Source organism: Andrographis paniculata, unplaced genomic scaffold (genome assembly GCF_009805555.1).
Source record: "Andrographis paniculata isolate CXL003 unplaced genomic scaffold, ASM980555v1 Contig70END, whole genome shotgun sequence".
Classification (NCBI taxonomy): domain Eukaryota; kingdom Viridiplantae; phylum Streptophyta; class Magnoliopsida; order Lamiales; family Acanthaceae; genus Andrographis; species Andrographis paniculata.
Window position 1 is genome coordinate 2,489,650 of NW_026137607.1, and position 20,176 is coordinate 2,509,825.

General features: G+C 33.4%; 1 protein-coding gene across 3 annotated transcripts; it reads left to right on the plus strand.

Annotated features, from left to right (window-relative positions):
* Window positions 1-16,514: 16,514 nt before the first annotated feature.
* LOC127264294 (phosphatidylinositol 4-phosphate 5-kinase 1-like) lies at window positions 16,515-20,176 on the plus strand. 3 transcript variants are annotated; one of them, XM_051293750.1, is made up of 6 exons: window positions 16,515-17,908; window positions 17,994-18,158; window positions 18,272-18,437; window positions 18,517-18,624; window positions 18,723-18,916; window positions 19,517-20,176. In XM_051293750.1, exons 1-6 carry the CDS (start codon window positions 16,872-16,874, stop codon window positions 19,917-19,919), a joined length of 2,073 nt encoding a protein of 690 aa, XP_051149707.1. In that variant the 5' UTR covers window positions 16,515-16,871; the 3' UTR covers window positions 19,920-20,176. The 3 variants fall into 3 exon arrangements, with proteins under 3 accessions (XP_051149707.1, XP_051149708.1, XP_051149709.1); XM_051293751.1 differs by having other exon boundaries at window positions 19,597-19,841; XM_051293752.1 differs by having other exon boundaries at window positions 19,521-19,711.

Sequence of the window (20,176 nt, forward strand, 5' to 3'; positions counted from 1 at the left end):
TGTTTCCTTATTCTCCTATTTTGGTCTTAAAGGGTCCTTAATATGATCGAGAGTTCTAATGACCATTAGAGTACTTAATAAATGTGTTTAATCCATTGCAAATCATTTCAATACTTTCTGGGTATATGCCGATTGATGTATCAATTTTCCAAATGTTCAAAATGTAGACCAAGACAGAACTTCGTTTTTCCAAAATCTTTAATTTCAAACTCCAATTTCAAATATTCAATAGCCTTTTGGATCTCTTTAGGATTTCCAATTATATTCAAATAATCTACATAAACTACTATTATCACAAATTTTCTTTCATTTCTCTTTATAAAAATACATGGGCAAAAAAAATCATTGACATATCATTTTTTCAATAATGATTCACTGAGACAATTATACCACATGCGACCAGATTGCTTAAGCTCATACAAAGACTTTTGTAATTTAATAGAATAACATTCTTTTTGCTTTGATTATATAAATCGGACATACTAAATTCTTCAGTGATTTTCATGTAAATATCACTATCCAACTAGCCATATAATTAGGCAGTTACGACGTCCATCAGACGCATATCCAAATTTTCATGTACTCCCAAACTTACAAGATATCAAAATGTTATTCCATTCATTATTGGAGAATATGATGCATTAAAATCAACTTCAAGTCCTTGTGAAAAATATTGAGCAACAAGTCTTGCTTTATATTTGAAAATTTCATTATTCTCATTTCACTTTCGAACAAATCCTATTTATAGCTAATAGGTTTAACACCTTCGGGTGTTTGAACAATAGGTCAAAAAACTTTCCGTTTTGCCAGTGAATCTAATTCAGACTAGATCACATCTTTCCATTTTGGCCAATCTATTCTTTTCTGACATTCATAGGTTCTGGACCCTCGTCATTTCCATTAGATCAAATGCTACATTATATGTAAAAATATTATCCATAATTGTATTATTTTGGTTCCAATGTTTTCCAGTAGTAACATAATATATTGAATTTTCAATGATTTCATTTTCTTCAGAAGAAATTTTATTATGATTAACATCCTCAGCAAGTTTTTTATATGGATCAGATTTCTGATCATTTCTTCAGAAATCTGATCCATGTTTCTTGAGTGTTTTGATTAACATTCAAATCATCAACCCTTTCATTTATTCATGTTTTCTTTCGAAAATTTTTATCTTTGGAACCTACTAGTCTGTCATGCTTTAGGCGTGCATTTGATTCACTAGCACTTTGTATTTTTTTTTTTTAGGAATAACAATTTTAGCAGATACATTTTCAGCAGCTATATAAGATCTAGTGACCTTGCTGGCGTCACAAAAAGCATCAGACAACTTATTTGCTATTGGCTGCAAATGTAAAATTCTTTGCACCTCTAATTCACTTTGACTTGTACAATGATCAAGAAAACTGAATGATATTTTCCAAGTAATTTTCTTTTTCAATTGATTAGTTTCTCCCCTTGTAAACGAATCACCAGTTAATGGTTCAAGTTATTTAATGATAGAGGTGATTTGTACCCGACATATATCCCAAATCTCCGTTGAGAGCTCATTTTTGTACGTTGGGGCGGTGCAATTGACACATAAACTGCACACCCAAAAGTTCTCAAATATGAAATATTGAATTTTTCATTGTACACCAATTGTACTTGGGAGTAGCTATGATAGCTTGTCGATCTTAATTTTATCAGTGTTGCTGCATGCATAATTGCATGTCCCCAAACAGATACAGGAAGTTTGGATTTCATTAACATAGGTCTTGCAATTAGTTGCAGCCTTTTTATAAATGATTCAGCTAGAACATTTTGAGTATGTACATGAGGTACATGATGTTCAATGTCAATTCCAATATACATGCAACAATCATCAAATGTCTTAGATGAAAATTCACCAGCATTATCAAGAAGAATTTTCTTTATTAGGTTATATGGAAACTGAGCTCGTAATTTAATTATTTGAAATATCGAAATGGTCCGCATGGTGGATCTACAATCCCACATATATCACCCTGAATTCGTTCTAAAAATGTAGAGGATTCAGTTCCCACTTTTGCTGGTAATGGTCTAATTATGGTCTAGTTATTAACTTCTCTTGAGCAAGCAACACATTTATGCTCATTTGTATTTAATACCCTTTGATCTTTCAAGTTATGACCATGGGTATTTTCATTAATTCGTCTTATCATAGTATTACCGAGATGCCCAAAGCGGTCATGTCAAATCATAAAATCTGTAGACTTTTGGTCTACCATATATGTTTCAACTCCATTGATCTTTGTGTAATACTCCCTCCATCCAGGTAGGGATGACACCTTTTGAATGGGCACGAGAATTAGGCAGAATAGATTAGTTATTTAAATAGTAAAGATTAGTTGTTTAATGATTTTGTGTAATAAAAATATATTTTATTATTTAATTTATATGCATAATTTATTTTAAATTTTAAAATTTCGTAATATGTATTAATTATATTTATATTTATAATTAAACATCATTAAATAAATTTAAACATAAATAGAACTACGCAAATGGACATACCTGTAGTAAACAGTAATTAATTTAAAATAAACATACTCTAATAATAATCTGCAAAAATTCCAAATTCATTAATACTCCAAAAACTATATAAATAAATACTCTGAATGCAGTAAAAAAAAAACTACTAATACCTACAATAACCATAATATGCATTTAAAATCATTAGTACTCAAAAATCAATTTACCTGCAATAAAATAATGCAACACATAGATTAAACTTTGCAAGCCAAATGGTGCAAAATCATTTTTCCACTATTTTTTCCCTCCAAATAATTACATATGCAGTGAATATAAGTATCTCATATACAGTCATTTAATTTTCATTCCAAATGCTGCTGAATCCACGGATATTTACAAAAAACAAAATCTTCAAGTAGTGAAACTATTCCCCTTCCATTAATGCCTGCCAAAATCGACCCGGCAAGACAGACATAATCAAATTTGCATCCAATTTCAAAAGGTAATCTTTGTTGGCATTTTCTTTCAGTTTAGATATTATAAAATAAATTTACATTAAAAAGATAAATTACATACAGACAAAGTAAATTTACCTTCTAACCTCTTTTTTTTTTTTTTTTTTTTTTGTCATTTAGGTCTTCAATCATCATATTCATTCAAACATAAACATTTTCTTCACTTCAGGTTTGTAATGATAGGAAAAAAAGAATTGAGTGATAAAGATCGAAATAAAGTGGTCCAATTTTTGCTTCAAAATTTAAAGAATGGAAAGTCTGCACATGGAAAATTATTGGAAGCACAATGTAAATTTTCATTGTCAAAAAGCACATTTGGCATATTTTGGAGGGAAACAAAAAGGCAAATGGAAAAAGGTGTATTGATCCATATTTGCAGTAAAAAAAAAAAAAAAAAAAAAGCGTACAAGCGTCAAAAGAAATTTCCGAACATGCAATTGATTGAAAGTGTTCCTTCCTATTCAAAACGATGTACGGTCCGTAGGTTGGCAGCCTCAATACAATGTTCTAAAAGCGTTGTTGGAAGGTGGATTACTAATGGATTGTTACGAGCTCATACAAGTGCAATAAAACCGGATTTGACAGCTCCAAAGAAGTTGTTAAGGCTTATGTTCTCGTTGGAACAACTTCTATATGATTCTACCTCAAATGCAATTCAATTTAAATGCATGAAAATGTGGTACACATTGATGAGAAGTGGTTTTTTATAACTAAAGAAACACACCGGATTTACTTAACCCAGAAGGAGGCCGAAGCACATAAAACGTGTCAGAATAAGAATTTTATAACCAATGTTATATTTATGTCTGCTGTGTGTAGGCCTATATTTGCAAAGGATGGTTCAGTGATCTTTGATGGGAAGATTGGAATTTTTCCATTCACTTACAAAGAAGCTGCTAAAAGATCAAGTAAGAACCGTAAGGCAGGAACCCTCCTAACGAAGCCTATTTAATCTATCACCAAAGAAGTAATCAAAACATGTCTGATTAAGCAGGTATGTAGTTGAATGTTAAACTTTCAAAATGTTAGAATCAATGCAGTTACATTGCACTAATTTTTCTTCACACTAGCACAATGTAATTCATTCTATTTTATTTATGCATTCATTAATATAAGTTGAGATGATGAATGACTTATATATATATATAAAACTTTTAGATTATTCCAGCAATTAAACAAAAGTGGTTTGTCGGAAAGAGTAGAAATATTTTCATTCAACAAGATAATGCAAAGCCTCATGTAAATAATGAAGATTCAGATTTCAGAGCAGCAACTTCTAGTGATGGTTTTGTCATAATCTAGTTCAACAACCCTCAAATTCTCTATACCTTAATGTGAATGATCTTTGATGGTTCAGAGCAATTCAAAGTATTCAAACAGAATCAACATGCTACACAGTGGATGAACTAGTGAATGCAGTTGACAAATTCGTTTGAAAAGTTATCCGCTGATACACTGGATAGGATTTTTCTTACCCTGCAAAGTTGTATGGCGGAGATTATGAAGGGTAAAGGACATGATAGTCATAAAATTCCTCATATGAAGAAGGTTACACTCATCAGACAGGGTATACTACCAAACCAGCTTACTGTTGATACCAAACTAGTCACAGAGTGCTTGACATACCTCATGAATCAAGGAAAAGAAGAGTATGCGCGGCTATTGTCAATTGCATTAGGCGTACAAGTGCAAGATGCAACAATTTTTTATTTCTCAAGGATGACACTAGGATGAATCACTTATTATATGCTTATTTTTGTGATCTAATTAAAAGTAGTAAGGATTAGACTAGTGATGTACACATTACATGATTAACCATGTGTTGTGGTTATTTTTTGAAAAAAATATTGCTATGCACACATGCTACATGGTTAAGGATGTAATTTAAGCTACACTTTGTAAAACAATTGTTGCTATGCACACATATTATTTTAAAAGAATTTTGACAAGTTGAACAGGTTCATAAATGATAAAAAAATTTCAGATTGAGATTCAAATTGCTCCTCAAATTGCATGGCCATTCACATATTACAAAAATTTGACAAAATTTAATAATGCTCTTTATTCAAATTCAAATTTAAGTTATTCAAACAATTACATAAATTATTAAATGAACAAATTTTACATAGCAAAGAAGCAAAAATAAAAAATAAAAAATAAAATTGCATATTTAAAAAGGCAAAAGGTTAGGAACTTTCTCACAACGACAAATAGGAACGCATATAGAGGAATAGAAATTCCTTAACAATTGTAAGGGGTCGTCGGAAGCAAATGTTTGATTCTGGGAGAAAAATCGATCGGTATCTTGGGTTGAATCCCTCCTCCATGCCATCCATCCATGGAGTCTCATCCATGTGAGTCTCTGAGGGAAGCGATTCTGGGTCTGAGTCTTTAAGGGAAGCGACAAAGGTGTTTCAGACACATACGTTTCACAATCAACACTGGGTGATTCAAGAAATGGATTTACTCTCGAATCACAGAAAACCAAAAGAAAAGGCGCAGAAGTATTTTCCAACTCAATTGATTCATCAATTGAATTGAAGGAATTGATTGAGTTGGGGGAGAAGTTAGGGTTCATCGATGAGTAATTTAAGAATCGATAATTGTAGAGTACGAGGAAATTTGGGAAGTTGTTCTTTTTATTTGTTGTTTTATTATTATTATTTTTTTTAATTAACTTTGAGTATTTTTTATTTTTTAAAATAATAAAAATATAGTGTAGTAGTATTATTAATCAAAAGCTAATTAAATTTATTGATTGTATTTTTAAGATGGTTAATTATTGCCAAAAATAAAAAGTGGTCATCTTTAATGGGAACGGACAAAAAAGAAAAATGGGTCATCTGTGGCGGGACGGATGGAGTATTATCTAGAAGACAATGAAGGCAATTTTTGTAATATATAGGTATGTCCATCAATAAATTTTGTAATCAACAAAAATTTATTATTTGTCTAACTTGATGCCTATAATATCCATTTATGTGGATATCATTAAAGAGCTTCTTCTTAAGAGCTTTTAAATTATTGAAAAGCTTTTAGTTGTTTGACCAGTAAACCAACTAATTTTGATGTTGGGTAAATTAGCGTTTTCAATTAGCTTATTGGGCCCAAAAAATTAATTTTGAAATAATTGTATATACTAATGTTATAGATTAGCTTTTTCATTTTAATATTTTTTATTTTTTATTTACCCTTAAAATTAATTAATTATTTCATATATATATTCATATATTTTTTTATTACACTATTTATTAATTATTTAAATATATTTTCTTCTAATAACTTATAAATTCATATTTATAAATTTAAAATAATTATTTTATATATATATCAATTGTTTTATTTATAATTTTTTTTAATTTTTTAGAATAAAAATAATATAAAAATATTAATATTATTGAATCTGTATAGCATTTTTTATCATATAATATTTTATTAAAAATGAATATATTTATTTAAAATTATAAATTTAATGTAAATATATATTAATTAAAATTTAATCTAATAAAAATACATATGTTAATAATTTTTACTCTTTTATATTTATATTTATTTCTAATGAAAAAAAATATTTTTCAATAAACTTGTATTAATTCTTTACAAAATATTAATAAAAATAAATATCTTACTAAATTTTTCTAATTTTTAAAATTAATAATAAAATTATAAAAAAGTCTACCCACCGAAAAAACTCAACTAAATATTTTGAAAATAAAATATAAAATGTCCTTAATTATCATTTTACATATAAACAGTTAAAGCTAATCAAATCAACTAATAGCTATCAGCTAATTGCAAAACACACCCTTAATAATAATAATAAATTATAATATTATTTTTTTTTTGTTTTTTTTTATGTAAAGAGCATTGTTAGTAATGTTAAAATAAAAATTAATATATATATATAATTATAAAATTTTAAAATATTATTAAAATATTTTAAATATTCTATTTCAATAAAGATATATGTAACATGTATATTATTTTATATGTAATAAAATTTTATATAATACAAATAAATTTATTTATATATCATTAATATAAACTCATTTTATAAAAAATTGAGACTTTAAAATGTAGATAAAAATATTTATTTATTGAAGACGTATAAAACAAAAGAATTTTGAGTGATTGTTATAATGTTAATTAACTTAATTTATATTTGTTAAATTATGTTTTAAATTAGTAAATTTTATCAAATATAAAAATGAATCATTTGTTACAAAATAGAAGAAAATTAAAATAAATTTTGTCCCTCCGTCCCAATTTAAAGTATCTTTTTTTCATTTTCTTTTGTCTTATTTAAAAGTATCTATTTTTTTTTAAAAATAATTATACACTAATATTAAAATATTCTTTAACTTTTACTTAAACTATAAATATATCATTACACATAAAAATTACTTTATACGTGAAGTCAAAATGCAAAAATATCAAAAAAAAATTTTACACAATTCCACTAATCAATAAAATATTAATATTATTTTTTAATACATTACAAAATTCTAAAAAACATTTTCAATTGGGATGAAAAAAGTATAGTTAATTACGAGGTAGAGGAATTATATTTTATTTTTATAAATACTAGCATTAAATTTTTATTTTTTTTGATATTTTTTTAAAATTTTAAAACTTCAGAAAAATCTTGTCTAAACAAGTGTTCTACATATCTCTTTGTCCCTTCCTACGTATTTGTCTGCTATTTGGGACAGGGTGTGTTCGGGCGAGTTCTGCAGATCTCGAGACTCGGCCCACTAGAAAATATTAGGCCCCAAAATTCACCCCGTCCCACTTTAGTCCGACCCCAGGATCTCTTATGCTCCAAATCCTTCGGATTCTGAGTCAATTTGGCAAATTTGTTTTTTATTTTAAATATATATATAATTTCTTTTAATAATTTAATACTTAAAAAATAAATAAATATTAAAGTAAAAAAATAAATAGTTCAAAAAATAAGAACAATCAAATATTTACAGGTCCTTAATGATGGTGTTTGACGGTAGTTCAAAAAATATGAATAATCAAATATTAAAAGTGGTACTCAATGATGGCGGTTGGCGGGAGGCCAAACAATGATAGTAATTTCAATTGTGAAGATAATTGAAGATGAAACAAACACGGAGACAAATTTGATTTAGAAATTAGTTTCTATTTTATATTTAAAAATTTTTAAAATAAATATGTAATATAATTTATATTATATAAATACATATATTGATTATAATTAATTTTAATAATTATTAGAATATCCGAGTTCGGAAGAGGACGAATTTTTAGTAAAACCCGTAATCCGCCCCGAATCCGGCCGGATTTAAAATTTAAAATCCACAATCTACCCCGAAACATAGTTTTAGACCCGAATTCACTCTATTAAGAACGGATCCGGGGTTATCCCGACCCATTTGACATCCCAACTGCTACTCAGACTATCTCCAACTATAATTCTACTTTTCAGAAATTATATTATATTTTTTTATTTTTGCAGGAACGACTATCCTAACTCATGTTCAATCATACCCTCTATTTTTGCATGTTAAAGAATATTTTATCTATATTCTAATTTATATATAATTTTTTAAATTTATAAATAACAGCAAATATTTTATTACTTTTTAATTTATGAAAATATTTTAAATATTATACTCCTCAGTCCAGTTAGAAAGTATACATATTTCTATTTTAGGACGTTTAATTACAAAATAAATATTTCATTAAATACTTTATTTTTTCCACAAAAACCTCTACTTAACATCACATCATTACTTTTACACTAAAAAGCAATGACAAAAATATCATTACACCACTTTTAACTACAAACTATAATTAAAATATCATTATTTTTTCAACACCGCGTCATAAATAATTGTATACTTTATGTGTGGATGGAGAGAGTATTAATAAATTAAATTTATAATTTTTTTTATTATTTGATCATAGAAAGTAATAAATATTTTTTAAATTAAATAAATTAAAATTATAATATTATTAAATAATATTTATACAAATTATAAATTAAAATAATATATTTGATGAAATATAATAAATACATTAGAAAAATTAATATCAATTATAAAATATAAATATAAATATAAAAAATGATTTATATTATAAATAGTAAAATATAATTCACAAAAAATATAATAAATAAGTAAAAGTATAATTTTAAATAAACTTAATTAATCTTTAATTTAAAATAAAATAAAAAACTCACTATCACATTAAAGAGGGTGTCCTCTTGGATGATAAGAGTAATTATGTCTCACCTTCACGTCAAAGAGGATAGGAACGGCATAAATAGACGGTGGATTGGAGTAAAATTTGTTATTTGGAGAGAGTCTCTCTCTAAGGGTAGACACGGTTCGAATCTTAGTAAATATGTTGGTATTTGATATTTGAATCCAACCGAATAGATAATCGAAATCGCTAATTGTATTCGAACAAAAAATTCGGTAAATCGAAAATATTTGTAATATTTTACAAATAATTCGAATTGAACCGAAATTAAGAAAAAATACATTAAATAATAATTAAAATTCTAATTAAATAAAAATATATATGCAAATATTTCAAATATCCGATCCGAAATTGAACGAATATAATTATTAATACTATAAATTTTAAATATAATAATATAAGTTAACCAAACCTAAAAAAAAATATAAAAGTTCGAAACTGAACCGAATAAATATTAAATATGCATTATTTATATTCGAGCCGAATTTGTTCAATTAATCGAAAATTCGATTTGATTCAATTGAGTTCGGCTATTCGGCGGCTCGATTCGATTTTTTTGCCTATACCTACGACTCCCTCCTTCATCTCTCATTTAGGAATGTCAAATGGGGCGGGTTAGCCCCGGAGCCGCCTTAGATCCGGTCTTAATAGTGCAGGTTTGGGTCTAAAAAATTTGGTTTGGGGCAGGTTGTAGATTTTGAGTTTTAGACCTAGCCGGGTTCGGGACGAGTTACGAATTTTACGAAAAACTCACCTGTAAACACTAAAAATATATGTCTAAAATCAATTAAATATCATGTAGTTTAGAAGAAAATAAAATTCTAATAAAATAAATATATGGTATTTAATTATGCACATATGTTAATTTTTGTACAATAAATATCAACTATTAATGCAAAAATCTGCTTAAAATGGAAGATATCGTACAAATATTACATGCACAAATAGAGCCATAATAAATTTGGTAGCAAAATAAATTAATCTTGTCAATAAAAGAAATATATAAATTAATATCTTCCGAAAAAATGCAATGATATAAAGATCTTGGCGAGAAAGGAAGGTGCACAATCAAATCCGTCAAGAATGGAAAAGAGTATCCGATGGAAAATGAAAGATTATAAAATCTTCCTATTGGCCAATCAAAACGCGCCATGTGGCACCATTAAAAAAAGAAGCCGAAGCCACCCATCCCTTATAAATATGAGTCATGGGCAGTTCATTTGAAACACCAAAGTTGCATCGAGGATTCAAGCAAAGGGGTAAGTCTCTCGACTCTCTATGTATTGTTCTTCATGTTCTTCGTGTTCTTCCTCGAAAGTAACTGATTTGGACAAATGATTCAATATTGGTTGACGAATCGATGGAGTTAACGTTCTTCATCGTATGCCCAAGCTGGAGGAAGGATCAAAGCGCCAAAAGCTGTTGAAGAATCCCTCAAGGCCAAGGAAGATCATCCAAAGTTCATTCAATTCAAAGTGTTCATCGCGGTCTTCAACAAAGTATCAATCAGGCCCTTTTTGATCCAAAAGTCAAAGGGACACATCGCCAAAAATGTTATGGAGCACCAAATCCACCTTCTCAAAGATCAAAGCCGCGGATCGTCTAAAGAGGACATCAAATCCAAAGCTTAGGATCAAATCACCTGCACGGAGACCAAAACCCTTCAAAAACGGCAAAGACAAACAAAAATCAAAGCTGCGGATCGTCCAAAGAAGACATCAAATCTAAAGCCGATGATCAAATCGTCAACGCGGAGACCGAAGCTCTCCAAAATGCGGAAAAGGCAAACCAAAGATCAAAGTCGCAGATCATCCAAAGAAGACACCAAATCCGAAGCAGATGATCAAATCGCCCACACGGAGACCAAAGCTCTCCAAAAGGCGGCAAAGCCAAACCAAAGATCAAAGCCGCGGATTGTCCAAAGAAGACATCAAATCCAAAGCCGATGATCAAATCGCCCACACGGACACCGAAGCTCTCCAAAAGGCGGAAAAGAAAGACCAAAAATCAAAGTTGCGGATTGTCCAAAGAAGACATCAAATCCAAAGCTGATGCGCCAACACGGAGACCAAAGCCCTCTAAAAGGCTGCAAAGCTAAATCAAATATCAAAGCCTCGAATCATCCAAAAAAGACATCATATCCAAAGCTGCCGATCAAATTGCCTGCATGGAGACCAAAGCCCTCCAAAGTCTGGCATAATCAAACCAGAGAGCAAATCTCTTCGGATCAAAGAAGCCATAGAAAACCAAGTTGGAAAATAAATCGACCCGGAAGGAGAATCAAAAGACCCATTTAGAGAATAGGACCCACTTTTAATTCAAATCAAATATAATTTGTACAAATTTTGTGTTTACTAAAAATAACACAATTTTTTGTCCACAGATTTTTGGCACGCCCAGTGGGATCTTTCTACCTTTCATCTCTTTTTCCGATGAACTTTCAACAACCAATGGCTTCCTACAAGATCAAGACTTCCAACGTTGCGTCAAAAGTTGTTGTTCAAGCCACCGCTGCCGTCGCCGTCGAAGAAGTTGGTGCACCCATCGTGTCCAAAACCTCAAGCACGTGGACAAATACTGGAATGACAACACAAAGCATAACCAAAAGAGCATTTTTGTTATCTGAATACACTTCTCCAAAAATCACAAAGCAAAGTCCACTCTATGAAGAAGACGACAACTTTAAGAGTACTGTCGCATTGTTCACCCCTCAACAAACTGCAAGTCATTCAACCACATCAAGCTTTGCTCCGGTGATGACTACCAACGCTTCAAATATTGTGGATCAAAGTATGCTTTGTGAGGAAGATCAAAGCTTCAAAGGCACTTTCATGCCACCTACTCATCGGCCAATTTCAAGTCATTCAACCACATCAAACTCTGCTCTGGTGATGACTATCAATGCTTCAAATATAGAAGACCAACTTGTAGCATTGGCCAAGATCGTTGAAGGGATGTCTCAACACATGCAACAACAAGACGTCCTCATCGAAAAGCTTCTCACAAAGCTGGACAAGCCTGAAGAATCCAGTCATGCCATCGAAAAACTACCATCTTCCCCAGCAGTCCAAAATAAAGCGGCAACATATGTGGAGCAACGTCATGGCAAAGAAAGAGTGGCGGAACCAAATTCATTTCAAAGATCATTCAACTCCTTCATTCATATATCTCAACTTGACAAATACATCAAGGGAGCAATCAAAAGAGAATTCGAATGGAGTTCAAGGCCGATGCACACTTACGCCAAGCCTTACATTGCAACGGTTGATGCCCTCACAATGCCAACGGGCTATCAACCACCAAAGTTTCAACAATGTGACGGCAAAGACAACCCAAAACAATATATAGCGCACTTTGTCGAGACATGCAACGATGCTGGAACATATGGAGACCTCCTAATCAAACAATTTGTGCGGTCACTAAACGGAGACGTCTTCGATTGGTACATTGACTTAGAGGCTGGTTCCATCGCAATTGGGAAAAACTAAAGCACGAGTTCTTAAATCGGTTCTACAACACAAGAAGAAGCGTCAGCATGACCGAACTCACCAACAGCCGCCAATGGAAAGATGAGCCAGTAATTGACTACATCAACCGCTGGAGAAGTCTAAGCCTCAACTGCAAAGACCGTCTGTCCGAGGCTTCCGACATAGAAATGTGCATTCAAGGGATGCAATGGGGCTTGAAATACATCATACAAGGGATCCGACCCCATACTTTTGAAGAAATCGCCACTCACGCTCATGATATAGAATTGAGCATGATGTCTAGTGGAATGTATGAACCACCTACTGAAGATTTCTCAGAAGACGAGAAATATAACACTTCAAACAGTGGGGGCAGTCATACTTTCACCACTCCTGGAAATGAGGATAAACTTTCTGCAATCTCCTGGAAACGATGAAAAACTTTCTAAAATATCCTAGAAAAGAGAAACTTTCTACAACCTCCTGGAAACGTGGAAAAACTTTCTTCAATCTCCTGAGAATGAGGATAAATTTTCTAACATGACTCCTTAACACGAGAATAAACTGTTTAACAAAAACAAAAAAATTCAATTTGTTTTGAACTACGTTATGACTTGATTCCTTCACCGGATACGTAGGCAACTTGGAATATAACTTCGAGTTTAGTCAATTATACCCAAAAAAAAAAGCCCTAAAAAATAAATTGGGCAAAAAAAAGTCCAAAAAAAAATCGGGCTTAAAAAAAATCAATTTGACAAAAAAAATCTCGTCCAAAAAAATAAAAGATATTAAAAAAGAAAAAGCCTTTTGAAAAAAATATTGGCAAAAAAAAATCAAAAAAATGATAGCCATAAAAAAAATCAGTCAAAAAATAAATTGACTTATGTTTCGAGACTCATTCACGCCTTAAACATTTTGCGTCGGCTTAAAAGAGTCTCGATGGGGCATTTTGTAGACACTAAAAATATATGTCTAAAATCAATTAAATATCATGTATTTTGAAAGAAAATAAAATTCCAACAAAATAAATATATGGTATTTAATTATGCACATATGTTAATTTTTGTACAATAAATATCAACTATTAATGCAAAAATCTGCTTAAAATGGAAGATATCGTACAAATATTACGTGCACAAATAGAGCTATAATAAATTTGGCAACAAAATAAATTAATTTTGTCAATAAAAGAAGTATATAAATTAATATCTTCAGAAAAAGGGCAATGATATAAAGATCTTAGCGAGAAAGGAAAGTGCACAATCAAATCCGTCAAGAATGGAAAAGAGCATCTGATGGAAAAGGAAAGATTATAAAATCTTCCTATTGGTCAATTAAAACGCGCCACGTGGCACCATTAAAAAAGGAAGCCGAAACCACACATCCCCTATAAATATGAGCCATGGCCAGTTCATTTGAGACACCGAAGTTGCATCAAGGATTCAAGCAAAGGGGTAAGTCTCTCGACTCTCTCTGTATTGTTCTTTATGTTCTTTGTGTCATTCGAAGCGTTCTTCGTCGAAAGTCACTGATTTGGACAAATGATCCAATATTGGTTGACGAATCGATGGAGTTATCGTTTTTCGTCGTATGCCCAAGACGGAGGAAGGATCAAAGCTCCAAAAGCCGTTGAAGAATCCATCAAAGCCAAGGAAGATCATCCAAAGTTCATCCCAAAGCTTCAAGATGTTCATCGCGTTCTTCACCAAAGCATCAACTCAGCCCTCTTCGATCCAAAAGTCAAAGGGACACACCGCCAAAAGTGTTATGGAGCACCAAATCTACCTCTTCAATGATCAAAGCTCCAAAAACCGTTGAGGAATCCATCAAAGCCAAGGAAGAGCATACAAAGCTCATCCCAAAGCTTCGAGGTGTTCATCGCATTCTTCAACAAAGTATCAACTAAGCCCTCTTCGATCCAAAAGTCAAAGGAACACGTCGTCAAAAGTGTTATGGAGCACAAAATCCACATCTTCAAGGATCAAAGCTCCAAAAGTCGTTGAGGAATTCTTCAAAGCCAAAAGAAGGTCTCCAAAGTTCCTCATAAAGCTTCAAGATGTTTATCGCGTTCTTCTACAAAGCATCAACTAGGCCCTCTTCAATTCAAAAGTCAAAGGGACACGCCACCAAAAGTGTTATGGAGCACCAAATCCACTTCTTCAAAGATTAAAGAATCAAAAGCTGTTGAAAAATCTATCAAGGCCAAGGAAAAACATCCAAAGTTCATCTAAAAGCTTCAAGGTGTTCATCGCGTTTTTCAACAAAGTATCAACCAGACCCTCTTTGATCCAAAAGTCAAAGAGACGCGCCGCCAAAAGTGTTATGGAACACCAAATCCACCTTCTCAAAGATCAAAGCCGCGGATCGTCTAAAGAGGACATTAAATCCAAAGCTTAGGATCAAATCGCCTGCACGGAGACCAAAACCCTCCAAAAGCGGCAAAGATAAAACAAAGATCAGATTTGCGGATCGTCCAAAAAAGACATCAAATCCAAAGCCGACGATCAAATCGTCTACACGGAGACCGAAGCTTTCCAAAATGCGGAAAAGGCAAATCAAAGATCAAAGCCGCAGATCGTCCAAAAAAGACACCAAATCCAAAGCAGATGATCAAATCTCTCACACGGAGACCAAAACTCTCCAAAAGACGGCAAAGCCAAACAAAAGATTAAAACCGCGGATTGTCCAAATAAGACATCAAATCCAAAGTCGATGATCAAATTGCCCACACGGAGACCGAAGCTCTCCAAAAGGCGGAAAAAGCAAACTAAAAAACAAAGCTGCGGATTGTCCAAAAAATACATCAAATCCAAAGCTGATGGTCAAATCGCCAACACGGAGATCAAAGCCCTGCAAAAGGCTGCAAAGCTAAATCAAATATCAAAGCCTCGGATCATCCAAAAAAGACATCAAATCCAAAGCTGACGATCAAATTGCCTGCACGGAGACTAAAGCCCTCCAAAGTCCGGTATAATCAAACCGAAGACCAAATCTCTTCGGATCAAAGAAGCCATAGAAAACCAAGTTGGAAAATAAATCGACCCGAAAGGAGAATCAAAGGACTCATTTAGAAAATATAACCCACTTTAAATTCAAATCATATATAATTTGTACAAATTTTGTATTTATTAAAAATAACACAATTTTGTCCACATACCTTCTCCGGACCCGAATACGGACATTTTAATAATAATTATAATTTATTTATATTTTTATACAATATAAATTATACACCCTCCGTCCCAGAACTACAGTGTTAGTGGTGTTGGGCACGGAGTTCAAGAAATATTAGTATTATATTGATAGTGGGTAAAAAAATATAGGTAAAAGATTTTTTTGCCCTTGTGAGTATATTATTGTAAAAAGTAGTGACAATTGTGTAATAATAACGAAAGAATAAAGATAGTTTTATACTGATATGGTTATTTATGAAAATAAGATTATTGTTTTTTGGACGGACAAAAATAATAAATAAGACTATTGTTTTGGGACAGACAAAAATAGTAAATAAGACTACTGTATTAAGACGGATGAAATATTATTTATTTATTTTAAAAATTTTAAACTTAAAATAGAATATTAATTCTAAATTAAATTTATTCTTTTAATATTTTTTTCTATAATTCTTTTTATAACGAGGGCTAGTGCTTGCTCAATATTTGATTGTTTTTATGTTTAGAATTATAATAGTTTTGTACTTTGACACGTATTTATATTAAATTATTTTTAAAAATTTATATATTTTTTTTAAAAAAAAAAAAATGAATTTGTCAGGGTTAATCTCGAACTCGGTTGGACGGGATCCAGAGCCAGATTGAAGCTGGGCGGAACAGGTATTGTGTCCGCGGCGGGTCTCGGGCATGCAAAATCCGTCCCGACACCGTTGACATCCCTCCTCTCATTTTCCTTCTCCTATATATTCTTTGCCTTTGCAGTCTGTCTCTGTTCGTCTGCTCTGCACTTGAAGCTTAATTTACCCTACCCTACCTGCTACTCTACTCTGTTCTTCAATCCGTAAACTATTCGCACCGTTATCATTTACCATTCACCAATGGCTATAGAGTTTCACAACTCTATTATGGTTCTGTGAATGTGATCCCAACGTGTGTATGTAAATGTAACGACCTCGTTTCTTCTCCAGCAACAAGAAGAAATAATAATGCTCGAGAGCTTCGAAAGCTTCGCTGCAAAGTCCAACTTATTCACAGAGAACCCTAAAATCCCCGACACTACAAGTGCAAACGCCACGACCACGCCGCGAAGCAAATCTCAAGCCGCGTGCCGGCGGATCGCCCCCGACGGAGGCAATTGCGCGGTCGAGATCGAGAAACACCTCCCCAACGGAGATCTGTACATCGGAACGTGCTGCGACAATGCTCCCCATGGATCGGGTAAGTATTTATGGAAAGACGGTTGTATGTATGAAGGGGAATGGAGGAAGGGGAAGGCCAGCGGGAAGGGGAAGTTCTCGTGGCCGTCGGGCGCAACTTTCGAAGGCGAGTTCAAGTCGGGTCGGATGGACGGGTCGGGCACTTTCGTCGGGTCGGGCGGGGATTCGTACGTCGGCGGGTGGGCTGGGGATAAGAAGCACGGCTATGGCGCCAAGCATTACAGCAACGGGGACTGCTACGAGGGGCAGTGGAGGAGGAATTTGCAGGACGGGAAAGGACGGTATCTTTGGCGGAACGGGAACGAGTATGTCGGCGAGTGGAGGAACGGTTCGATTCATGGAAAAGGCGTTTTCGTTTGGAGAAATGGAAATCGGTACGAAGGGAATTGGGAGAATGGTGCTCCTAAGGCACCTGGAGTTTTTACCTGGCCCGATAATGGCGGATTGAGCTCCGATAGTGAGGATTTGAAGGGAGGATTCAACCAGAAGTTGTCTGCGCCACTGATGGTGGTGACTTCCGGCGAGGGGATGAGGAAGAAGAAGAAGAAGCAGCCACTGCCGGCAATGAAGATTCCGGCTATTGATAATGACAGAGCAGTTCCGAGAATTTGCATTGGGGAATCGGATGGGGATATAACTTGTGATATAAATGATAATGTGGCGGACGGCAATGACGACAGCGATCGGGCTCGTAGGAGTCCCTGTCTTGTCGACGACAACGACGGGGAAGTGAAGAGGCCGGGGAAGACGATATTGAAAGGGCACAAGAGTTATGAGCTTATGCTTAATCTCCAGTTAGGGATTAGGTTGGTTTTTGTCGAATTGGAATCATTCATCGTTGTTTTGGTGATGTAGATGATTGATTTTAATGTGTGTGTTGTTGTTCTTAAGGTATTCGGTGGGGAGGCATTCTTCGCTGCTACGTCGTCTAAAGGCTGGCGATTTTGATCCTAAGGAAAAGTTTTGGACAAGGTTTCCTCCGGAGGGGTCGAAGGTTACACCCCCTCATCAATGCATGGAGTTTCGATGGAAAGACTATTGTCCTGTGGTGTTCCGGTGAGATAGATCGATCGATCATTGACAAAAAGTTTATGTTAAATGACCATTTCATTTCACCTAAAAGATTTTTTAAAATGTGTAGTTTCTTGGTTACTTGTTTGTGTATTTAGACATTTAAGGGAGCTGTTCCGAGTCGATCCGGCAGATTACATGTTAGCCATTTGCGGGAGTGACGCCCTGCGAGAGCTTTCATCTCCCGGGAAGAGTGGAAGCTTCTTCTACATGACGCAGGACGATAGGTTCATGATCAAGACTTTGAAGAAATCTGAAGTCAAGGTTGGTTCTTCATGAAAGAAAATCATTAACTATTCGAATATATACTTTGTTGTTAATTCTTGTTTACTACTTGTATCAGGCTTTGATTAAGATGCTTCCAAGTTATTACCAGCATGTTCGCCGCTATGAAAATTCTCTTGTAACAAAGTTCTACGGCGTCCACTGTGTGAAATCGGGTGGTTTGAAGGTAAGCAGTGGCTGATCTGAGCTGCCATTGTTGCGAGGAGAAAGAACTAACTAACTAACTAACTAACGTACATTGATGGTATTTGAATCGATGATTAGACGCGGCTGATTGTGATGGGGAATATGCTGTGCTCTCCATTGCGGATCCACAGACGGTTTGATTTGAAAGGATCATCGCACGGGCGTGTAACCGACAAGCCTGAGGAAGAGATCGATGAAACCACAACGCTCAAGGACCTCGACCTCAACTTTGTGTTTCGGCTACAGACCAAGTGGTATCAACAACTTATGAGGTTGTAGTATATAATGAATGCATATTTACTTATGGATAAATTATATAACACCTTCCCTGTGTTTTAGTAAAAATATTGCGTAAAATTCTCTTTGTGTTAATGTAAAGTTTGCATGAAACACTTCTCTGTCCAAATCTGATGGTTGGTTCTAAATAAAGATTTATACAAATAAAAAACATAAACTATCTCAAATACCTTTTTAATAATATAAATAATAGGTCTTTATTTAGAATTAAACATCAGGTATTTTGTGCAAATTTTACATAAACATAAGGGGATTGTAGGCAGAGTGTTTTGTGCATTTTTACTAAAACACAAGGGAATTTTATATAATTTACCATTTACTTATAATAACTCATCTCCATTTTAAAAAGTCTCCCACCATTTTTTTCTCATTGGTGTACAAATTACGCTTATCTTTGTCTTTTCATAAAATAACAATGCACAAAATCCCTTGGACAACAGCAACAAACAACAATGTTTGGGGATTTTGTGCTATGTGTGCTTTAAGTTACAATGAAAATTTGTTAAAACTAATTAAATGTTTGATTCTAAGTAGAGAGTTAAGTGAGTGATTGAATATATTTTTTTATTATGCAGACAGATTGATCTGGACTGTGGGTTCTTGGAGTCCATGGGAATTATGGATTACAGCCTTTTAGTAGGTGTTCATTTTGTAGACAACAAGGGCGGCGAGAATGGCGCGGTGAGGCTGGGAGCGAATGTGCCGGGCCGGGCGGTGGAGGACCAGGACCGGAGGAAGAAGAAGAAGAGTAGTGAGAATGGTGAAATGCTGCTGCATAGAGTGGGATTATACTTTGGGATAATAGACATTCTGCAGGACTACGACATAAGCAAGAAGCTTGAGCATGCCTACAAATCCTTGCAGCTCGACCCTATCTCTATTTCAGCAGTTGATCCAAAGCTCTATTCCAGAAGATTTCAAGATTTTGTTAGGAGAATATTCCTAGAGGATGATAATGATCATGGTGAGTTGAGGTGACGACTTCACTTAAAAGATAGATAAGACAAACAGAAAAACATACTACAAAAGACCACGTAGCCTATTTATGTATGTGTGTGTCTATCCTAATTGTACAGCAGAGCAGATATTGTTGCCATATGGACATGGAAATGAAATACTTTTTGGTCAAAGGTTATTAACTTATCATTGTTGAGGGGAGCAAGTGGTAGGCCTGACACGTTTCTTGTTAGCTGTGTGTTTGGTGGTTGATGAAGTAAAAAGATATCTAATCCCAT